Source organism: Trichechus manatus, unplaced genomic scaffold (genome assembly GCF_000243295.1).
Source record: "Trichechus manatus latirostris isolate Lorelei unplaced genomic scaffold, TriManLat1.0 scaffold00052, whole genome shotgun sequence".
NCBI classification, from domain to species: domain Eukaryota; kingdom Metazoa; phylum Chordata; class Mammalia; order Sirenia; family Trichechidae; genus Trichechus; species Trichechus manatus.
The window spans coordinates 5,542,463-5,562,755 of NW_004443988.1; the positions used below are offsets into that span (position 1 = coordinate 5,542,463).

Consider the following 20,293-nt stretch of genomic DNA (forward strand, 5'->3'; position numbering starts at 1 on the left):
CAACTACCATGGCCTCCACCAGACTGAGTCCAGTACAACAAGATGGTGCCTGGCTACCACCACTGACTGCTCTGACAGGGATCACAATAGAGGGTCCCCGACAGAGCAGGATTAAAATGTAGAACAAAATTCTAACTTACTGGTCTGACAGAGACTGGAGAAACCCTATTTTATATGTGTTCTCAAATAACCAGATTGGATTTTATTACTTTTTGTTAGTATTGTATTAGTTCTGTAATCATCTTTATTATTTCCATCCTTCTGTTTCCCCCACCCCGAGTTTTATAGTGTTTTTCTTTATGACCATTGTTCATACGCAAAGCTTGTCTAGGTTAGTGATCTTTCCTAAAAGCTAGACTGCATACCTGCCCTGAGAAAAGATAAGTAACATCTGAACATCCTTTGCTTGAGGTCTATTTATGTGAAAATCCTGCAAGCTTGTTTGTTCTTTTTGATATTTATGTCTCAATAGACAGATTACAGAAATGTCTATCCTTCTATATCACAAGTAGAGCAAAAGGAAATTGCAACTGGATTTCACCTTGAGACTTTAGTTTCTGCCTTAGGAAAATCGTAAAAGGGACCATAACCATTTCATCTTGCCAGAAATGTAGCCTGGTAGTTCCCATAGCAGCTTGGCTGTAGTCACGCCCTTTTTGTGGTATAACTTCAGGCAATAAGTGAACACCACCAAGTCAGAGCTCAGGACCATACAACAAATAAAACTCCTACTGTCAGGCAGAGAGTGGAGATAGCATGGGTAATTAATACTGAACACTGCTTTACACTGCTTCTGACAAAGACTAAATGTCACGCCAAACACTGACTGGTCTCTAACTCTTAGTCTCTCACTGTGGTAAAAAGAACCAAAGTACAGTCTAACCTCGCAAGGAGAGATGTGGGTGACTCACAACCATTGAATCGGGGCGGATTATCCCACAGGCAAGGTAAGCACAGTGCTTGCCTTGCTTACCAGATCATCTGTAGTGAACAATTTCACATTTTTTCCACCACATCAAAGATTCTGCTTCTAGGTATGGCTGCCCTCTCTCTCTCCCAGCCCTGTAGCACCTTCCTACAGAATCAAAGCCTCTTTTCAAATGTACAGTCCCTGACAGGGGTGGATGACCCAGACAGCAAGTTAAGCACATCTTTAATGAAAGACTTGTGAAATCCATGTGAAATTGTTCACTACAGATGATCTGGTAAGCAAGGTAAGCACTGTGATTATCTTGCCTATTAGATTATCTGCCCCTGCATTGAATATTCAATGTGCTTGTATCTATCATCTCTAATCAATTTTATCTGTTCCTGTACTTCCCTCCAATTAATTCTGGGTGGTTTTAGTTTTGCCTCTCTCTTCAGGTTTTTCTGCTATTTTTTTTCAGCTATTGATGCTTCTAATGTGACTTCAAGGTGGCCTGGTTGCACAGTGGTTAGGTTCTCAGCTGCTAACTGAAAGGTTGGCGGTTCGAACCCACTGGGAGAAAGATGTGGCAGTCTGCTTCTGTAAAGATTACAGTCTTCAAAACCCTATGAGAAGTTCTACTCTATCTAGATTTGTTCGATCGAGGTAGTATTGTGCAGGGTATGTCTTAAATCAATCTCTTTTGAGATAACAAAAGAGCAGATGAAACATGCAAGAAAGGACCAGTGGAGGGGAAGATACAAGCCACATGATCGCCAAGGAGCCTAGGAATAGAAGCTGAAAAGAGACAAGGATCTTCCCCCAGGGACAGAGTGAGTGCCTTCCCCTAGAGCCAGCACCCTGAATGCGGACTTTTAGCCTCCTAAACTTCAAGAAAAAAAGTTTTGGTTTGTTAAAGTCACCTACTTGTGCTATTTCTGTTATAGTGGCACTAGATAAATAAGACACTTTTGGCCAATTTCTTTCTTTGGCTATGTTAGCTATTTACCTTTTCTTGCCTTACCTATTCTTTGATTTACAGAATCTAACTTCTTTTTACTATCTTGGAGTGTATATGGGCACTTGCTTATTAAAAAAGAAGTATTTCCATCCTACCACCCCCACCCAAAAAGTTTCCTGGGATGTCTTTATCTATCGCTGGCTTCTATTCTCTTTGTGGGCAGGGGGTAAAATCTAGGCACTACTACCGTGTTGTCTTTTCTTCTGTTTCTCTTTGAATTAGAACCATTCCATTTGGGCCTGTTTTTGTCCAAGAAATGTGTGCATGATTCTCCTTGATAATCTGCTCTACTTAATATAACATGAAAATTACGTCCTTATAACCTGAAATGGGGGACTGGTATTTGACGGTATGTCATCTGTGTTCAACCCTTTAGCTGTTTGGTGGGAGGGAAGATGTGGGCTAATCTGGAGCAACACGTAGCTTCAATTTAAATATACTGTCTTTGGGCACTCTCATCAAATCTGATGACTCCTCTACTGAGAGTGAAATGGGGCTTCTTCCATGGGATTTCAAATAAATAGTCCTTTTATTTGGGTCAAGCAGGTGACCCTGATGAATTCTAGCCTCCTCCCCACACCCCTAACCACTCAATTTAGAAGCAACCTCAGAGAAATAAAATGGCTTTGCTTGTGGTGACCTCTTCAATCCCAGTGGATATCTGATATGGAAATAGGGCTCAATTGGGGTGCTTCTTGCTTCTCTCATGTCCATGTCTCTCCCAGCTTAAAGATTGTTAATAAAGCCCTTGAAAGCCTTTCTGTTTTAAAAAATTCACACCTTGTTCAAATCAAATGGTGTAGTCTCTGGGTTCTTCTTCCATGTGACAAAAATTTTCTTCTGTCAGGCAGATGATCTTTGAAGTCTGTGTTAAAGGTTGTGGCTGCTACAGAAGTTCATTTTGGGTTGCATTTTCCATCTCTACTTTTGGCTCTTTTTGTTCATTTAAGGGAGATTTAGGGAAGTTTTGTAAACATGCATTCATACCATCTGCATTCCCAGATGTAATTCTCTTTTGATCTTTATCTAGCAAAAACATCTACAGTATGAATGTTTAAGTACAGCTGTGATGAAAACACAAATTCACTGAAAAGTATCACAGAATAAGTAGTTCCTTTTTGTCAGTACCTACTCTCAATCACCGCACAAAAGTGTGTGGCAGGCTTGTATCTTTTCACCTTATTCAATGTTTGCTGAACAAATAATCCAAGAAGCTGGACTATACAAAGAATATGACCATCAGAATTGGAGAAAGACTCATTAACAACTCACTATATGCAGATGATATAATCTTGCTTGCCTAAAATGAAGACGACTTGAAGCACTCCTAAAGATCAAAGACTACAGCCTTCAGTATAGATTACACCTGAGGACGAAAATTCTTACAACTGGACAGATAAACATCATCATAAATGAAGAGACTGAAGTTGTCACTGATTTCATTCTACTTGGATCAACAATCAATGTCCACTGAAGTAGCAGTCAAGAAATCAAATCACATATTGTATTGGGCAAGTCTGTTGCAAAAGACCTAAAATTTTAAAAAGGAAAGATGTCACTTTGATGACTAGGGTGCACCTGACCTAACCCATGGTCTTTTCAATCACCTCATATGCATGTGAAAACTGGACAATGAAAAAGGAAGACAGAATTCAAATTGTGGTGTTGGTGAAGAAAATTGACCGTGCCATGAACTGCCAGAAGAATGAACAAATCAGTCTTAGAATACAATCAGAATGCTCCTTAGAAGCGAGGATGGCAAGACTTTGGCTTGCTTACTTTGGATACATCATCAGGAAAAACTAATTGCTAGAAAAGGACATCATGTTTAGTAGAGGGTCAGGGAAAACAAGGGAAACACCCAATGAGATGGATTGACACAATAGCCACAACAATGGACTCAAACATACCAATGATCGTGAAGATGGTGCGAGATTGGACATTTTGTTCCATTATACATAAGGTCACCATGAGTCAGAGCCAACTTGATAGCAACTACCAACAACAGATTGTTTTGTAGCTGATCTTTCCCTCCAGGATGTAAAAAAGCACTTGGCAACTAACAACAACTCTTAATTGATGACTACTGAAAGTTAAACTTCTACTACAGGGTAGGTAGATGGTGACATTTTGGACAGCAAATAGGAAGTCTCACTAGGTAGCTAACCAGTTGGGGAAATAAATTGAGTTGGATCCTCATCTCATTCATTACACGCCCACAGGTTTTTAAGTTTTGTAAAAGAATTAAATACAAAATTTAAGCCATAAACTAGAAAAAACAAACAACAACAACAAAAACCAGGGTTTAAATGTTTTTTATAAACCATGTGTGGCTAAAGGACTTAAGTACATCATGAAAGTAAAAATATTAAATAAAAATGATAAACTACAGAAAAATTAAGCTTCTGTATGGCAAAACAGACAAGAATGGGGTACATGACAAACTAGGAAAAATATGCACAACATATATTACAAAGATTAATATTCATAATATAGAGACCACTTGTAAGTTACTCAAGGGGGAAAAAAATAAAAAGGAACACTCCAATAGAAAAATGGACAAAATTCCTCATCAGGCGATTAAAAAAACCAAAACCAACCCAGAAATAGTTAATATAGAAAAATGTTCAACTTCACTAAATATTTTTTAAATGCAAGAAAAAAAAAATGAGGTTATCTTTTTGCCTCTCTGATTAGCAAAGATGCCCACTACAAGAACTCACCTGATGGCATGTCTGCTCTTCAGTGGAATTGCTTAATATCTGAGGATAGTTAATACTTTTATTTTTTAAAAAGGTGCTTGCTCTTTGTTGCCATCAATTCCTATGATATCCCAGTAATCTTTATTTTCAACACCGATCCTACATTCTAGGTTCCTCACTGTACTAGGATGTTGAAGTTGGTTCTATTCTCAGCTGTCACTTCTTAGATCCAGCAGCACTTTTCCTAGTCATTGCACCAAGTGGTCTCAGAGCTGTTTCCTTCAAAGCTACATGGCTTCTTCTAACATCACTAGTAGTTTCTCTAGCTACGGGGTTGTTCTTAAACTCTACTGGTGGACCTTTGGTTAATTCCTTAAAAAACTTGTTTTTAATCTCCTCAGGTTGCTCAGAGAAGAAAATGCATGTAAGTTCTATTTCTCTATCCATTTGGGGTTTCCTTTTTCTTTTGATACACATTCTCTTTCTGTCTCATGTTGAGTTCTGAAACCCCTTTGAGTGTTGTCTGGAAAGATTAACACTCTGCAGTATCCAACTTTAGCCAGGGTCCAGGGACAGCTGTGCAATTGGGCTCTAAGGAAGAGGCAACAAGTAGGCCTAAGTCATCCAGCATGCTGTTTGGTTTCATTGGAAAAGAAAAAGCACAGTTGCTAGAGTAAAACTGTATGCCTTTATTCAACATAAAGTGTGTCATTAAGATAAAATACAGTTATCCAAGTGCAGAAACATTATTATACATTCAATTCTGAAGAAGGTAGTTTTACACAAACAATAAAAGGGACAGTCTAAAAGTGAGAACAGAGGATAGTGAGAAGGAGCTAGAAGGCAGTTTTATCTGTCAAAGTGCTAAGGCCTATGTGCACAAAGATTTTAAGGTCAGCCAGACCAATACGTGGTCATTTCTCCATTTTGATTTCTCCTGGTGCTGGTGGACATCTTAAGTGTGACGCAGTGAGTCACAGAATGAAGGGGTTTCTTAAAAAACAGGTCAAAGCACTTATGGCTAAACGTTTTTCATTCCTAGCGTTTCATTTATCGTATACTCTAGATCTTTCATGAATTCTAGACATTTTGTGAACCTCAAAAGAGAAATTTACTTTTCAATCAGTACTTTAATCAGAAAACAAATAGTAAGGTCCTTCCCAGTTCAGAATTTATCTCCTTATCTAATAAAAGGGAACCAAATCTGAGATTCCGGAAGAGTGTGTTTAATTTAAAGCTTGTGCAGTGATTACACACAGGTTCAGCTGTGGTCAGACTGAAGTAGTGGCTGTTGCCTGAAGACTTATATGAAAAGAATTTCTAACTTAGGGTCGAAGTCCAACTTCATCATTTACAAGCTCTACTTAGTTGAAAACATTAAACTCTGCTTTTTAAAAGGACCCAAGATACATAAAATTTTATGTACTACAATTTCAATCGGAAAATAGATTGTAAAATGGTTTTAAAGTATTTTCAGACATTTTGATAATATTTAATAAGTTGCTGTCTTATTTGGTTATTAGATAGGCTAATCTGAATCTTAAATACTTTAAAAAAAGGATCCCTGATTAAACTTAAGAAAAATTAAGTGTTGACCCATGTTGGCTTAATACAGTGTTTATGGAGCCAAGTTCCACTTCATTTCACAGACGCAGGGTAAAACCAAACTCATTGCTGTTGAGTCAATTCTGACCCATAGTGACCCCATAGGACAGAATAGAACTGTCCCACTGGGTTTCCAATGAGTGGCTGATGGATTTGAACTGCCGGCCTTGTGGTTAGCAGCCATAGCTCTTAACCACTGTGTCACCAGGGCTCCTAGACGCAGGGTACACAACCCTAAATCCTGAGCAGCTGCAAAGCTGCCACTAGATACTTCAACAGAAAATTGTTCGTTTGCCCACAAAATGTCTCAAATAAAATCCCATGTTCCACTAATAGCATTTTAACATCATCTTGGTATGAGAACCCAAAGTGCTTTTTTTAAAAAAATATTCTGAAAAAGTATATACCACCTAACTCAAAATTTACTTAAATCTATTTCAAATCAACAAAGCTTCAGTTTATCTTCTTTCCTCCCAGACATCCTCTAGATTTTATAGTTAAGATGAACATCAGGATATGCTTTTTCATTCCTTTTAGCGTCGAAGAACGAGGAAACACGAGTTTGAAGTTATTCTTCAGGAGAACCCATTATCTAGCCACAGCCTACCTCCACAACTGATCATCTCTGGCTCTCTTCCAGGTTCGGTTTGTCTTTCAAGGGATTCTCTTCCTGTATTTTCAAGGATTCCTTTTTTAGGCTAAGGCTGAAAGATACATGGAGGTACAGAAGTATTCCTTAGTCTATATAGTCTCTTTGAAAGAGACTCAATCAACTGTTTAAGGTCACCAAGTATTAAGAAAACAAAATCATCCATCCTCCTTGTTCCTGGACAGAGTTGAGACTTTGTTACACAGTGGGATACCTAATATACCTTTGAAAGATGAATATAGATATTTTGGCATACAAAATTGAATTACAAATCCAATAATCCGGGTTAAAGACAAGCAGTAAGGAAAATTCAAGAGTAAGCACCAACAAAATACAATGATTCATCTTTTTAAAGCCTTTCTACTACAGTCCTAAAGCAAGGATTAGGATTTGGGCTATTAAAACAAAAAGGGCTAGGGACCTGTTGAAGCCCTTTTAATTCAAATTCTATGATTTAGAGAGAGAAAAAGGGCCAATCCTGCAATACTGGAATACAAAAGAACACTAAAGTAATTCTGTCTATTGTGGAGAAAAAAATAGGAACACAACATCTCTTTATTAATTCGAAATGAAGGAATACACTTCCTTTTCACCTGTCTTTTAACTGCAACAAGAAAGCTGTGTTGTTGTTGGGGGCTGTAGAGTTGATTTCCACTCAGCGTGATCCCATGTGACAGGGAAGAACTGCCCCATAAGGGTTTTCTAGGCTGTGATCTTTACAGGAGCACATCAGGTCTTTCTCCTGTGGAGCCACTGGGTGGGTTCAAACCGCCAACCTTTCAGTTAGCAGCCAAGGGCTTGGATTAGCTGAGCATAAGATAAAGCACCTTACGTTCAGGCACACTGACCTGAATTAACCAAAAGCGATTGCTTTTAGTTGGATTCTCTCTTCAGTTTAGATATTACTCAGAGATTTCTTGAAATTTCTATTAACTCTACATCTCCCTATAGTTCTCAGAAAAGGTAAATTTTATCAACGCGGCTCCTCATGGTCACCTTCACATTGCCTGTTGTTTCATCAAGGGGCAAAGCCTTCTTCACTGACTTCACATTTCACCAGTGTTTCATCCAGTACTTCAAACATTCCTATTTCTTTATCTGTAATAACTCATGTTAATAGCTTCCAACATGCCCTGGAAGTATGTAGCATTCTACATTACTCCTTGAGCCCTGAACTAGACACCTGCTGTATAGTTACTACCTTACAAAGGTTTTTTTTTTTTTTTTTAACAATTTGACTGTTTTGCTTATTCATATACATCCAGCACTTCAGCATAGTGCTTAGCACACAGTAGATGCTCAATAACTATCTGAATGAGGAACATGATTTGTACATAAAAATAGCTAGAAACATTATGCTAAATGTGTTTTCTGAAGATTGGTTGTGGTCAAGTAGTATCAAGAGCAACAAACACGTATTTGAGACTCTGTGATGCAAATAAAGGGAAGTTGGGGGACAAAGTCCTGTGTTCTGGTATATTGCTCCCTATAACTTAAACGCAGACCAACTATTATCTCTAGGCTTCCATGTCATTACCTGAATATGAATTATACTTCCTGTGAGGTAGGAGGCCCACATAATGATAAATATGTACTAGAAATGGGAGTTACTAAATCTTTGTAAATGGTTATTGTGAATTGGCTCTCACATATTTAAACATTTCTCCTTTATTCCTATATAAGAATTATGAGGATGCAGATGTTCCCTGAGACAAGAAATTCCTTTACAAATAGTATATCCTCAGGTAAGATTTAGAGTGTTATTCTCTTGGATGGCGAAACAATCTTCAACATCTTTGGGCAACCCTGATGTTTGAAGTTTCACTTTTTGAAAAGTAGTAAAGTTGTCTTAAAAAAAAAAAAAAAAGCATAGGATGTGTCCTTATTAATTTCCAAAATGTGCTATTTTTATCAGTAAAAATAACTACAGCTGAGCAATTACAGGGAGAACTAGCAAACTACAATACAAAGTCAGTTTCATGGGTCATTCAGATACATTCCTGAGAATCTGACCTTCTCAGCTTTTCTTTCAGGTCATGAATAAATCTATACATTATTTATTTTTAAAGAATGGGCTACCACATAAACCAGAGACTCCATCAGCCTGAGACTAGAAGAACTAGATGGTGCCCAGTTACCACTAACAACCTCCCTGACAAGGAACACAATGGTCAGTCCATGACGGAACATAAGTGGGGTGCAGAACTCAGATTCTAGTAAAAAGACCAGACTTAACGGTCTGAGACTGGAGGGACCCCAAAAGACATGGCCCCTGGACTGTTAGCCCAACTGAAACCATTCTTGAAGCCAACTCTTTAGACAAAGATTAGACTGGACTATTAAGACATAAAATGATACTTGTGAAGACTGCTTCTTAGCTCAAACAGATACATGAGACTAAACGGGCAGCTCCTGTCCAGAAGTGACATGAGAAAGCAAAAATAGACAGGAGCTGGTTGAATGGACATGGGAAATCTGGGTAGAAAGGAGGAGTGTGCTGTCACATTACAGGGAGAGCAACCAGGGTCGTATAACAATGTGTGTATAAATTTTTGTATGAGAATCTAACCTGAACTGTAAATTTACACTTAACGCACAATAAAAACAAAAAGGACTATATACTTTAATTTCCAAAGACCATCTAGGTACCATCTCCTCTCCCGCAATCATACCCCAAAATCAAGTGTTTACAACCACAAAATGAGTTCTCTTGGATAGTAGGATCCCAGGTTATCTCTAGTTATGGACTATGAGACTACCGTCCTTTCCTAGTATTTGACTCAGTCCCCATTTCCATAAATGACACCAGAAGTTCAAACTTAAGTGTAATGCTGAAATAGAACCTAATTAAGATGCAGATATTTCTTGTACTTGGTTCTCCTGGCTCTTTTACCTCTCCAGACCAGTCAGAAAGAACATGAAACTGGCCATGAAACCCACTTCTCAGAGAAGAATTGCAAACAGAAAAAAAGTCTTCTGATATCTGCTGTGGTTATTTTTTTTTACACACTCCTAGGGGCCTGGAAGGTGGTAGCAGTGAATGTTTGCTGATGAATTACCGACCACTGTGGAGAAAGGAAAACCTACCCCTCCACCCCTGCATTTCTTTAGCATTCTTTGTTTTAGAAGCAAACAACAGCCACATTAAAAGAAGCTGCACCTGGTTTCTTCACTTTTCCAAGAACCCGAGGATTAAACAGTTAGGAGACAGAATAAATGAAGGGGGAAAACAATGAGACAAACAGACTAAGGGACTTAATAATATTTTTACTAGGGCTCTGAAAGAAATACACTACCCTGATTTGTTTATCACCAAATGCCTCATTTTACTTTTTTTCATACAATCTGTGGTAATCTTCAAAAAGTAGTATAAGGCAACAACTGAGGGCCCTTACCCATACCACTCTCAGATATATGTTAGATCTCAAAAGTCACCAAAAACTCCAAGGTTTTTATTGTCACTTTTAATTATCTTTTACTTAATAATAAAATGAAAAATAAGAATATATGAATACATACAATCTATATACATATATTTATTGCAAATACTTAAAATTCTTATGTAAAATGATTTTTTCTATATTATTTGTGAAAAAATATGACTTCTTAAATGGTGCTGACACCAACTTCTCTGTACATACCCTCAGTTCCAATGTTAACAATTCCTTTAAAAAGGCAAAAGACATAAAATCTCAGCATTTACCAGTCTGTACAAACCTTGTAGCCAGAAGGGAAAAAATAGCTTGTGGTAAATACGTCAATTTTCTTTTAAAATAAAAAATAAACCCCACAACTATCCCTCTTATTGCATTTTGTGGAAATAATCTGAGTGACTTTAGAGTAACTTCTTTGAAATAATTTGTGCCGTAACAGTGAGGTTCTACAGTTAACATACCATACAAGAGAAATTCAAAGTCTTCCGCTGTCGTTTTTTACATAGATATTAAAATATATATTACTCAAAATATATTACTGGAAAGCTATTTTTAAAATTGATCTTTAATAGTTGTATCAAATGTAAAGCATTAAAAAAAATAAAGTAACCAAGAATCTCTGAAGCTATTACTTCAACTTTAGGAAATATTTTACCTACTGTTCTCTATCAACAGGCATGTAAGTATTGAAACATGGTAGGAAAGACCCTTGCCTATCATCACGTTTCCCACAGTCTCTTTGGACTATTGTATAAGTTGAGCTGAAAAATACCCTCGGACCAAGTGTCTTCCTTAGTACTCTGTAGTTCCGCAGTGGGGAGACTCTTCCCTCCTTGCTGCAATGTGAAACCTCTAGGTCACAGAGAAAACAACCCTGGCACTGCTCACTGACAGTGGGTATTAGAAATAAATATGTAATGATCAGAGAAAACCCTCTTCATTATAACAAATAATTTCACCAAGAGTTGTTTAAGGGTCTCTAAGATGGAAAAAGACAATAAAAAGCAATTGAGATGGTTACTGTTAGGTCGTTAATACGTATGAATTTACACCTTCACCAGGAAGGCAATGAGATCTTCCTTTGGCTATTTATTTAAATCTGGTGTTTAAATCTTGAAACATCTACATCTGTGTGCCATCCCAACCCATGTAAGTATGCTCCCCACCACCCCTCAAGGAAAATTTCCCACTGGCCAGCTCTTATACTTATACTTAAAAATGTCACATGGGACAACCACAGACAGCTTCAGTAACTTGAGCATAAGAGTGAAGGGCAAACAACTCCTGGTTATCTGTTTATTTGGCTTTATTTTCTCATTAAATAGGATGGAGAATTTTAATTAAACAAAATTTGTTAAGATTCAGGGAGCCTTCTCTACTAGACAACTTAGAACATTCATAAATAAGACTGAGATGATATATTGTTAATGCTATCTCCCCCAGGTGACCTGCAATGGAGGGTCTCTGAAAGCTAGAGGAGGGTACACTGGAGGCATTTCCATAATATTGCCCGACTAGTCACTAGAAGTAGTGCAGCTTAACTCAATACCTTAAGAATAAGCTTAGCACTTACCAGAAAACATTTCAGCTTGAACTCTGAAAACCTAAGATAAATACTGCTTCAAAGGTATGAGACTACCATACTCTAGTAAGTTACTTAAAGGTTTTTTTGTTGTTTCTCATTTCTTCATTTTTCAAAAGTGCCAGGCTATGATTTTTCTGTTTAACTCATAAGATGAATGACTTTTCACTTGAAACCACTGTAATCCAATTTACAACACTCTACGGGAATCTTAAGATTGAGGCAGTGTACCTATGGAAATTTCTGTCTTGGGGTGTTCCCAGATGAAAATATTTTATTAGCAGAATATTATTTACAAAGAGAATCTGGTGAATAATAACACTTAGGACCTATCTATGTTAGCCTGGGTCAAGATGAAGAGGCACAATATGGTTCGCTCTCAAAATGGTCTCAGAAATCCCTGATACCTTTTCTCCTTTCCTAGGTACAATCTGTCTATCCTCAGATTAAGGGAGGCAAGGAAGAAAGCCTTTCTATGACAGGAAAGGAGCAAAGCAGAAAAGTCACTTTTATCAATCCAAATTGGTAATTTGCTATTTAGCCTGAGGTCAGTTCTGAAACACTCAACCACCTCCAACGGAAACATCAGCCCTCAGCCCTGCCACTGAAGTGAGGAGTCAAGAGGCTGAGCATGGGGAAGAGTTTCACCCACCAATCGGTCTTTGTAAACTCCCCTTGGGCTACCCAGTTCACTCAAAATCTGGGAGCAGAGCCATGGTGTTTGTTTCCTACTGGTTCTTGGCTTACTCCTTTATCCCTGCATCCTTGCAGCCTTCATATCTCTTTAGCTATGTGTGTGCTGGAAGAAAAGCAGAAATGGAAGGACATCATATTATCTTGGCTGAAACTGGAACACAGATATTAATCCTATATTTGCCTTGAGCCATAAAAAAAAGCCAGAAAAGAAAAATGAAAAGTAGAGTTTCTTATGAGCTTTGGAGTAGGGGCTGCTGGAAAGCATTAAGAGTGTACACAAAGTGGGAAGTGGTGGTGGCCAAAAGCTCCAGACGCACTGCAGGCTTCAGAATGGGAGCAAAGCAAGGATTATCACCTATTTTCTCCTATCTGGAATGTTACTTAATTTACAAGTTTCAACTGTTCTGTATTTTATAAATATCACATCCTGGATATTAAGTACAAATACAACTGTACTAGGGCACTAGTAATTTCACTTTACACACTTGAAATTAGGAGACATGAAATCAATATGCAAATGATGTAAACTGCCGATCCCCAATTTAAAACCGAATTCTGGTAAACTGTAGATTATTTTAATGTTGTTTAACCATTACCTAAGTATTATGTACTGAAAAAATTTTCCATCACTAGAGACAAGATTTAAAAAACAAAAAACACAACAACTAAAAAGGAAGCAAAAGATGAAAAAACAAACAACAAAACTTTGGGGCTAACTTCTTCCTTTCTAGATATGCCCTTAGTCCTGCACTGAAGCCCCTTTAGATTAGAAATTTCTAGTGCACAGACACCAGTAATCCAAAACAAGGGACATATTCTCTAAAACAGGAAAAATTCCTAACTTTTACTGTGTGTGTGTTAAAGCAATATATAATAAGATTACTCCATCCTCCACAGATGCCAGGGAGGTCAAAATAGGTTTAACTGAATGGGCAAATGTGGCATTAGTGAGCTTTTCTATCTACAACAGCGGTGACTACAGAACATTAGGTAACTGGTTGGGAGAGAAGACGAAAGAGGGGCTACCTTGCTTCTAGTGTTGAAATTGCTTCCAAAGTTCTTTATGTTCACCTTAACAGTCTCTGCACTTTCATTCCTTTGCCCAACAAAGCACATAGCTCAAATCATCCCATCACTAACACTTTTCTGTAAGTTTCAGACTAGTATTTATGAATGACTAAGTGCTTGGGCAGTACTGCTGGAAGTGTTGTCCTGCACAGGCTACAGGAGCGCAATGAGCCAGAGAGGCACACCCTGCAAGGACCACACTCACTGTTTTAGGGCACGGAGCAGGATTAGGAAAGAGCAGGGATTCACAGATTGCAAGCAGAGTGCTTGGCGACAGTACTGGTTTATGGAAGCCAAGAACCAAGTCAGAGCTTTTGGAGTCTGAAACACTACCTGTGAAACTGATGCCTTATAAAAAAATTAGAACTTAAGAAGGTTCCACCTAAAGTAAAGGGACTGAGTAAACGCTGAATGCAAACCTTGCCAAGTCTGAATAATCTATGTATAATCTGCAGCTAGACTGTCAAGACATACCTAATCAGTGTGGATGCTCATTTCTTTAGGCCATTCCTTCACTCCTTCCTTTTCCTAGCCTCTTAGAAAGGTCAGAAGGGAGACAGCTCTCCTTCACCATGTATCGAACTAAACCTTTCTCAGAGTCACATCAAGTGGAACATAAATCTGAATTCAAAGTAACACATTATTACCTAAACACTTGGAAAAACAATGTTAAAACAAAATGTGACAATATTTACATGATTTTGTAAGTGCAAACTTGTCACAAATTCACAAAGTCTTGCTTGACTTAGACTTACTATACAAGGTGCTCTTCCTCTAAAATGTAAAAGATCTGTACTCCGTATTCCTGATTAAGTAACATTTGTCTCTTAAGACAACTGAAACCTATTTGTTTATTTCTGTGATTCCAAAAGGACACAAAAAACACATGTCGTCAACTCTTCCCTTCCCCCTTCCTTCACAGCGTGTTCTTTCTAGTGTCATTACCGAACAACAAGGCAGGAGACACACAGTTTAGAGGGGCCAATGCAATCATCGTGGCAGAAAGCGCCACACCCTTTGCACATGATCATGGCTTTCAATCGGCAGTAACATTTCGAAGGCGTGTCCTCTATGCTGTTCTCTTCAGGAAAGGCCTGAACAGGAATGGTCTGGCCATGGCTGCTAGGATTCATAGCTTGGCTAGCAGGGATGGTAGTGACAGTCACTGAAAAGGACATAACATCACCTACATTGCTAGACACCTGGCTGCAGTCTGGCATACCCGGTACAGCAGAGCTATGGTCCATGTCAGATGAGGTGGAGACGTTGATCATGCCTCTGTAGCTTGACCCTATCTGTGTGGGGCTTCCATACAGCTTTGGGGTTTGCAGGGTTGGAAGGAGTAGAGGCTTATGGGTGGGGCTGTCTGCAGGTACAGGAAGAGCAGTAGAATTGAAAAGCTCAGAGCTGCTACACATCATCTTACCTCTCACTGCATGAGCCATTTGCTTCTGTGCTGCCTGGATAAAATCTCTGGCTAGGGTCTTTTCATCAAATGTTTGGCCTCTAGTGAATAGGTAATTGTCCTTGCTTAAAGTGGTTTGCTCATTCACTGGTGTCTCTGCCTTCACATTCTTGTTAGCTAAGCAATCACTGGTGAACAGGGCTTCCCTACTGTGGACTCCTGAATTTGCTTCACACTTGTCAGAACTCTGGGAAGCCTGCGGCTCTTTCTTTACCGTGAAAGATTCCTGCTCATCACCAGAACTCTCCTCCTCTGTATCATCTTCTTTGCCGCTGCTACTATCTCCTGTTGCTTTTTTACAGTCTGCATATCCCATTTTCAAGGTCTCAGTGGGGCTACTTAGACAGAAACGGTCTTCAGGGTTTATAGAATGGGTCCTCCTAAAGCTCTCGGAAACCCTGCCATAGGTGGAAATGTTAAGTAAGTAGTGGCCTGACATCGCAGGCTTGGATGTCCTTCTGCCAGCAAAACCCAGCATGAACCTCTGGCTTGTGGAGATGTCTTCTAATTGGAAACCTGAGTGAGCAAAGTTGAACTGGTTGGGCTGCAGGACTGGGAGAACATTCTGTCTCTGAACCCTTTTGATGAGAGTCTGAAGGATCTGACCTTGGGTTGCTTTACTCAGTCCTTCTTGGTATGAGTGTGTGTCAATGCTACAGTCCCTCAGATCCTTAGCTGAAAAGAGCTGAAGGGTCCTCGGAACCTGGGGTAGCTGCTTACTTTGCAACATTTTACCCAGACGCTGTATAGCTGAGTGGGACTGTGGTTCGTTAATCTCCTCTCTTGCGCTTTCTGTTATGTTGGTACCTGTGGCTGCTCCTATCCCCTTTTCCTCTTTAGTCAGGGGAACAGTTTTCATTTCAACTTTGGTGAGAGGTTTAGGAAGAATTTGCTCCATGGGAACATCTTTGCCCTGGAGCAGCTGAGTGACCAAAGGATTATTAGCAGGAATACTAGAGCTTGGTCTTGAAATGGGTCCATTCATATTTGAAGAAGTTCCTGGGGTTTTAAGGCTAGAAACTGCTGGCAAAGTGCTCAAGGATGGAGCTGATCCAGTAGGCGCTATAGTTACACTGACCTGGGGTACGGGAAGCTTTTCTACAGTGGTTGTTGTCAGTAAAGATGGCAAAGCAGAAGGAGTCATATCCACTGGAACACTAGCACTTGTCTCCACTGAGGCTGAAGGGTTTGGTGTATTCTTACTAGAACCTGCTTTGGGCTCAACTGTGCTATCAACTGCAAAATGAACAGGTGAGGCACCTGAGATTAGAGCAGGACCTGCTGGAGCAGAAGGTGCTTTCTCCTGCCTGCAATTAACAGACCGCTGTGGGTGGCTGAGAGAGGCCACTGTGGCTGTTGTCCTGGTGGGGTTCAGCTTTTCATTATTTAACTTCTCTAAAGCTGGCGGGGGTGGGTTAGTGTGGGCTGGTGATGGGACACTTGTGCATGCTCCGCTGATGGCAGATGTGGGAGGCACTGAGGGGGTTTGCTGTAGTTGTGCTCCAGAGACACTATGAGGCTGTGCCTGGCCTGGGTTCTTGGTCTCAGATTGGGGCTGAGTCTCTGGACCACAGGGTAAAAGCTCTCTCGTACCTCCCCTGCTTCCAGTTCCTGCCAGTTCCAGTGTGGGGCCCTTTCTAGTTTCACTGACTCTGTCTGAGCCTGGACTCCCTCCCCTAGCAGTTTTCCTTTCACCACCCTCTCCTGGACCTTGTCCACCCCCTGGGCCAGGTCCTGGAATGGTCCCTCCAACTGAGGCAGCTGCAGTGGCTGCGGCTGCGGCTGCAGCAGCTGCCCTCTGTGCTTTGACCAGTTGGGCTTTTGCTTTGATGTCTGCAAGGGTTCTGGCTCCTGTTCTGTTAGGACTAGTGATGGAGACTGGAAAACGAGCCCTGGGAGAGACCTGCGATGTAGGAAACGGCATGAGGGAGATTCTGGAGACCGGGATCTGAAAGAAGTAGGAAAAAAACAGATCAGAGCTTAGTTTTCATTTACAAGAATAACAAAACTTCACTAGCACTTAAACATCTACACTAGGGTGAAGACTACAGCACCTGTGACAAAGAAGGAAAGTCTATAGCTGGCCTGAAACCAAACCACGGAGACAGCAACACAAATTTGTCTCAAATCTGTACCTCCTCTACTGGTGCCATAGACTTTCCTCCCTCCCCAGGAACTCCTCAACTTCCACTCCCACTCCAAATTCCCGTTCCTCTCCTAAACACAACTCCCTTCTAATGCCAATACTCTTCTGAACTGGTTACTATTTAAGATACAGACCTTTCTATGGTATCTGCATTTTTAAATGCGTATGTTTGTGTGTGTGAAGTGAGTGGAGGAAGAGGAGCCTATCATTACTGTTTCTACTTCTTCGCTTCACTAGCAAGGTTTAGGTAAAAGCTGTGCCCTGTTCTACACACAGACACACTATTAAGCATATAAGCTGGATCATAAATTAAATAAACTAGACAGCACTAGAATATAGATCCAAAGGTGCATATACTATGCCCACCTATATGAGGGACTGTGCAGACATGTATACATAATGTTTACCCTGGTGACTCTCATCCCTGGCTGGCATTATACTTACTTGTGGAGTTTTTAAAGTTTCTTTCAGATGCCCTGAGTCCTACCCCAAAATTTTACAGATTAGAACCCCTAGAAAAAGCGTCTCATGAAATTCTGATGTACCACCAGGTTTGAAACCACTGATTTTCATATCATATCATATCTGAAAGGAATTGGACTCTTGCTCTAAGCAATACTTTGAAAATTACTGGAGTTAATTATAATGGATCAAGATCTGCACATTTCTAGTAGTTGGTTGAATTTAAAGGAGTATATAGCTGCTGGATACAATGCTGAAGAGCTCATTTGTCTACGCCAAGAAATTTGGAAGACAGCTACCTGCCAACAAACTGTAAGGGATCCACGTTTTTGCCCTTTTCAAAGAAAGGTGATCTAAGAGAATGTGGAAATTATCGAACACTATCATTAATATCACATGCAAGTAAAGATCAAAGACTATAGCCTTCAGTATGGCTTACACCTCAACATAAAGAAAACAAAAATCCTCACAACTGGACCAATAAGCAACATCATGATAAATGGAAAAAAGATGGCAGTTGTCAAGGATTTCATTTTATTTGGATCCACAATCAACACCCATGGAAGCAGCAGTCAGAAAAATCAAATGACATTGCACTGGGCAAAATCTGCTGCAAAAGATCTCTTTAAAGTGCTAGAAAGCAAAGATGTCACCTGAGGACTAAGGTGCATCTGTTGCAAGCCATGGTATTTTCAACCGCCTCATATGCATGCGAAAGCTGGACAATGAATAAGGAAGATCGAAGAAGAATTGATGCCTTTGAATTACGGTGTTGAGGAAGAATACTGAATATACCATGGACTGCCAGAAGGCTGAACAAATCTGTCTTGGAAGAAGTACAGCCAGAATGCTCCTGGGAAGTGAGGATGGCGAGACTTCATCTTAAGTACTTTGGACATGTTATCAGGAGGGACCAGTCCCTGGAGAAGGAAATCATGCTTGGTAAAGCAGAGAGTCAGCAGAAGAAAGGAAGACCCTCAGCAAGATAGACACCTAACAGCAACAACATACAGCCATTATAGACAATCTAGAAAATTTGATTTAAAAAAATTAAGCGATGGAACTCTAAATAAGAAAATGCATTTCCCCTTTCTGCAAATCCTTAAATTAAGAATAATAAAACAACAACTTGTCATTATTTCTGCAACATTCATTTATCAAAAGGTCATCAGTCCTGAAAAACTGATTGTCTGTAATTCAGAATTAGGGCTCTCTGGTTGTGTAGCAGTTGTCACTAAGTCCATGTATTTTACACCACGAGATGTAATTAATCCCTCCTTTAGAGCCAAATCTATTTTACACCCAATTCTAACAAGCCTAGAGAGCAGACTTACTCAGTATATAGTGTTTGAGAAGCTGCTTACAGGAAGAAAGAAGCAACTGTTGTCCCTTGGGGACATCATCTAGAAGAGACCACTAATAAGGGAAAAACAGACAAATCTACACAAATTAAATATAAGAAAAGCGTAGTTGTTTATGGGAAATTTATACAGGGACAAACAACCTTACAGAAGAAACATATTGAGAGTAACACCATACCTATCACAAAAAATGATGCCTATCATAATGACAGGGTCATTAATAACATGCTGAAATTAATGGCAATCATGAAAAATGGCTAAAATAGTTTTAATACTTAATAAACTTTAGTTATTTTTGTAAATAATCCTATTACCTAAGTATGCACAATAAATGAGATATTTTATCTTCTTTTTCAGTACAAAACCATTGAAAGTTGTCTAGGCATTGATAACAATTTATCTTACTGAGAAAACCAACCTGTGGTATGGCAAACAGGTTAGATCCTGTTCTTTTTAACTATACACAGAATGATAAAAACAAACAAAACGTATCTATGTGTATGTGTGTGTGTATGCTTCATTTTTGTACACATATATACATAACTAAGTTAGAGCACTTGTAATAAAATTCCATTTTTGTTTTCTATTTAAATTTTGTTTAAAAAGTTTTGTTCTGTTATAAAACTACATCAAGCTTTGCCTAAGGAAGTGGGATTTGAGATAGGGGTCTCAGTTAAAGAGTTACTAATACAACTTCTGGCTAAAAGTCTTTTAGCAGGGAATGAGGAGTGAGAACAAAGGAAAATATGTTAATTTAGTCATAGGAGATTTACATTTTCAGTGTTGAGTCTCTTGGGATTAGCAAAAAGCATACAGAACATGATGGTATCCACCTCTTTACAGATGAGGAAACAGACTTTATTTGTTTTACCCAGTGTCATTTATAGCAAAATCTAAACTATAACTCAGCTCTAGTGTCTGGAGATAAGATCTAATTCACATTCATTATGGAAAGGTTTCTAATATTTTTATAAGAATACTAAAATTGACTATCATAAAAACCAGAACCTTTGGCAAAGCAAGACAGTGTATGTTAATGGTAGAAAATATAAAAAAATAAGAAAAAAAAAGCAGATTCCTAAATGCTGAAACCATAAATCTTAAAATTAAGTAATGACAAAGGTCGTACCATTAGTAATAATTATGATGAGAGAGAGGAGTCACAGAGTATATGGAATGGATGAAGTAATAGCAA

At 39.1% G+C, this 20,293-nt stretch overlaps 1 protein-coding gene across 6 annotated transcripts in view; it reads right to left on the minus strand.

The window, feature by feature from the left end:
- Positions 1-9,366: 9,366 nt before the first annotated feature.
- Positions 9,367-20,293, minus strand: part of ASXL2 (ASXL transcriptional regulator 2) — a 197,758-nt gene continuing 186,831 nt past the window's right edge. For all 6 annotated transcript variants that reach the window (XM_023732420.1, XM_004377581.3, XM_023732421.1 and 3 more), the window contains one exon: positions 9,367-17,077. In XM_023732420.1, coding sequence (XP_023588188.1) covers positions 14,606-17,077 — 2,472 coding nt within the window. In that variant the 3' untranslated portion in view covers positions 9,367-14,605. The remainder of the gene's footprint in view (positions 17,078-20,293) is intronic.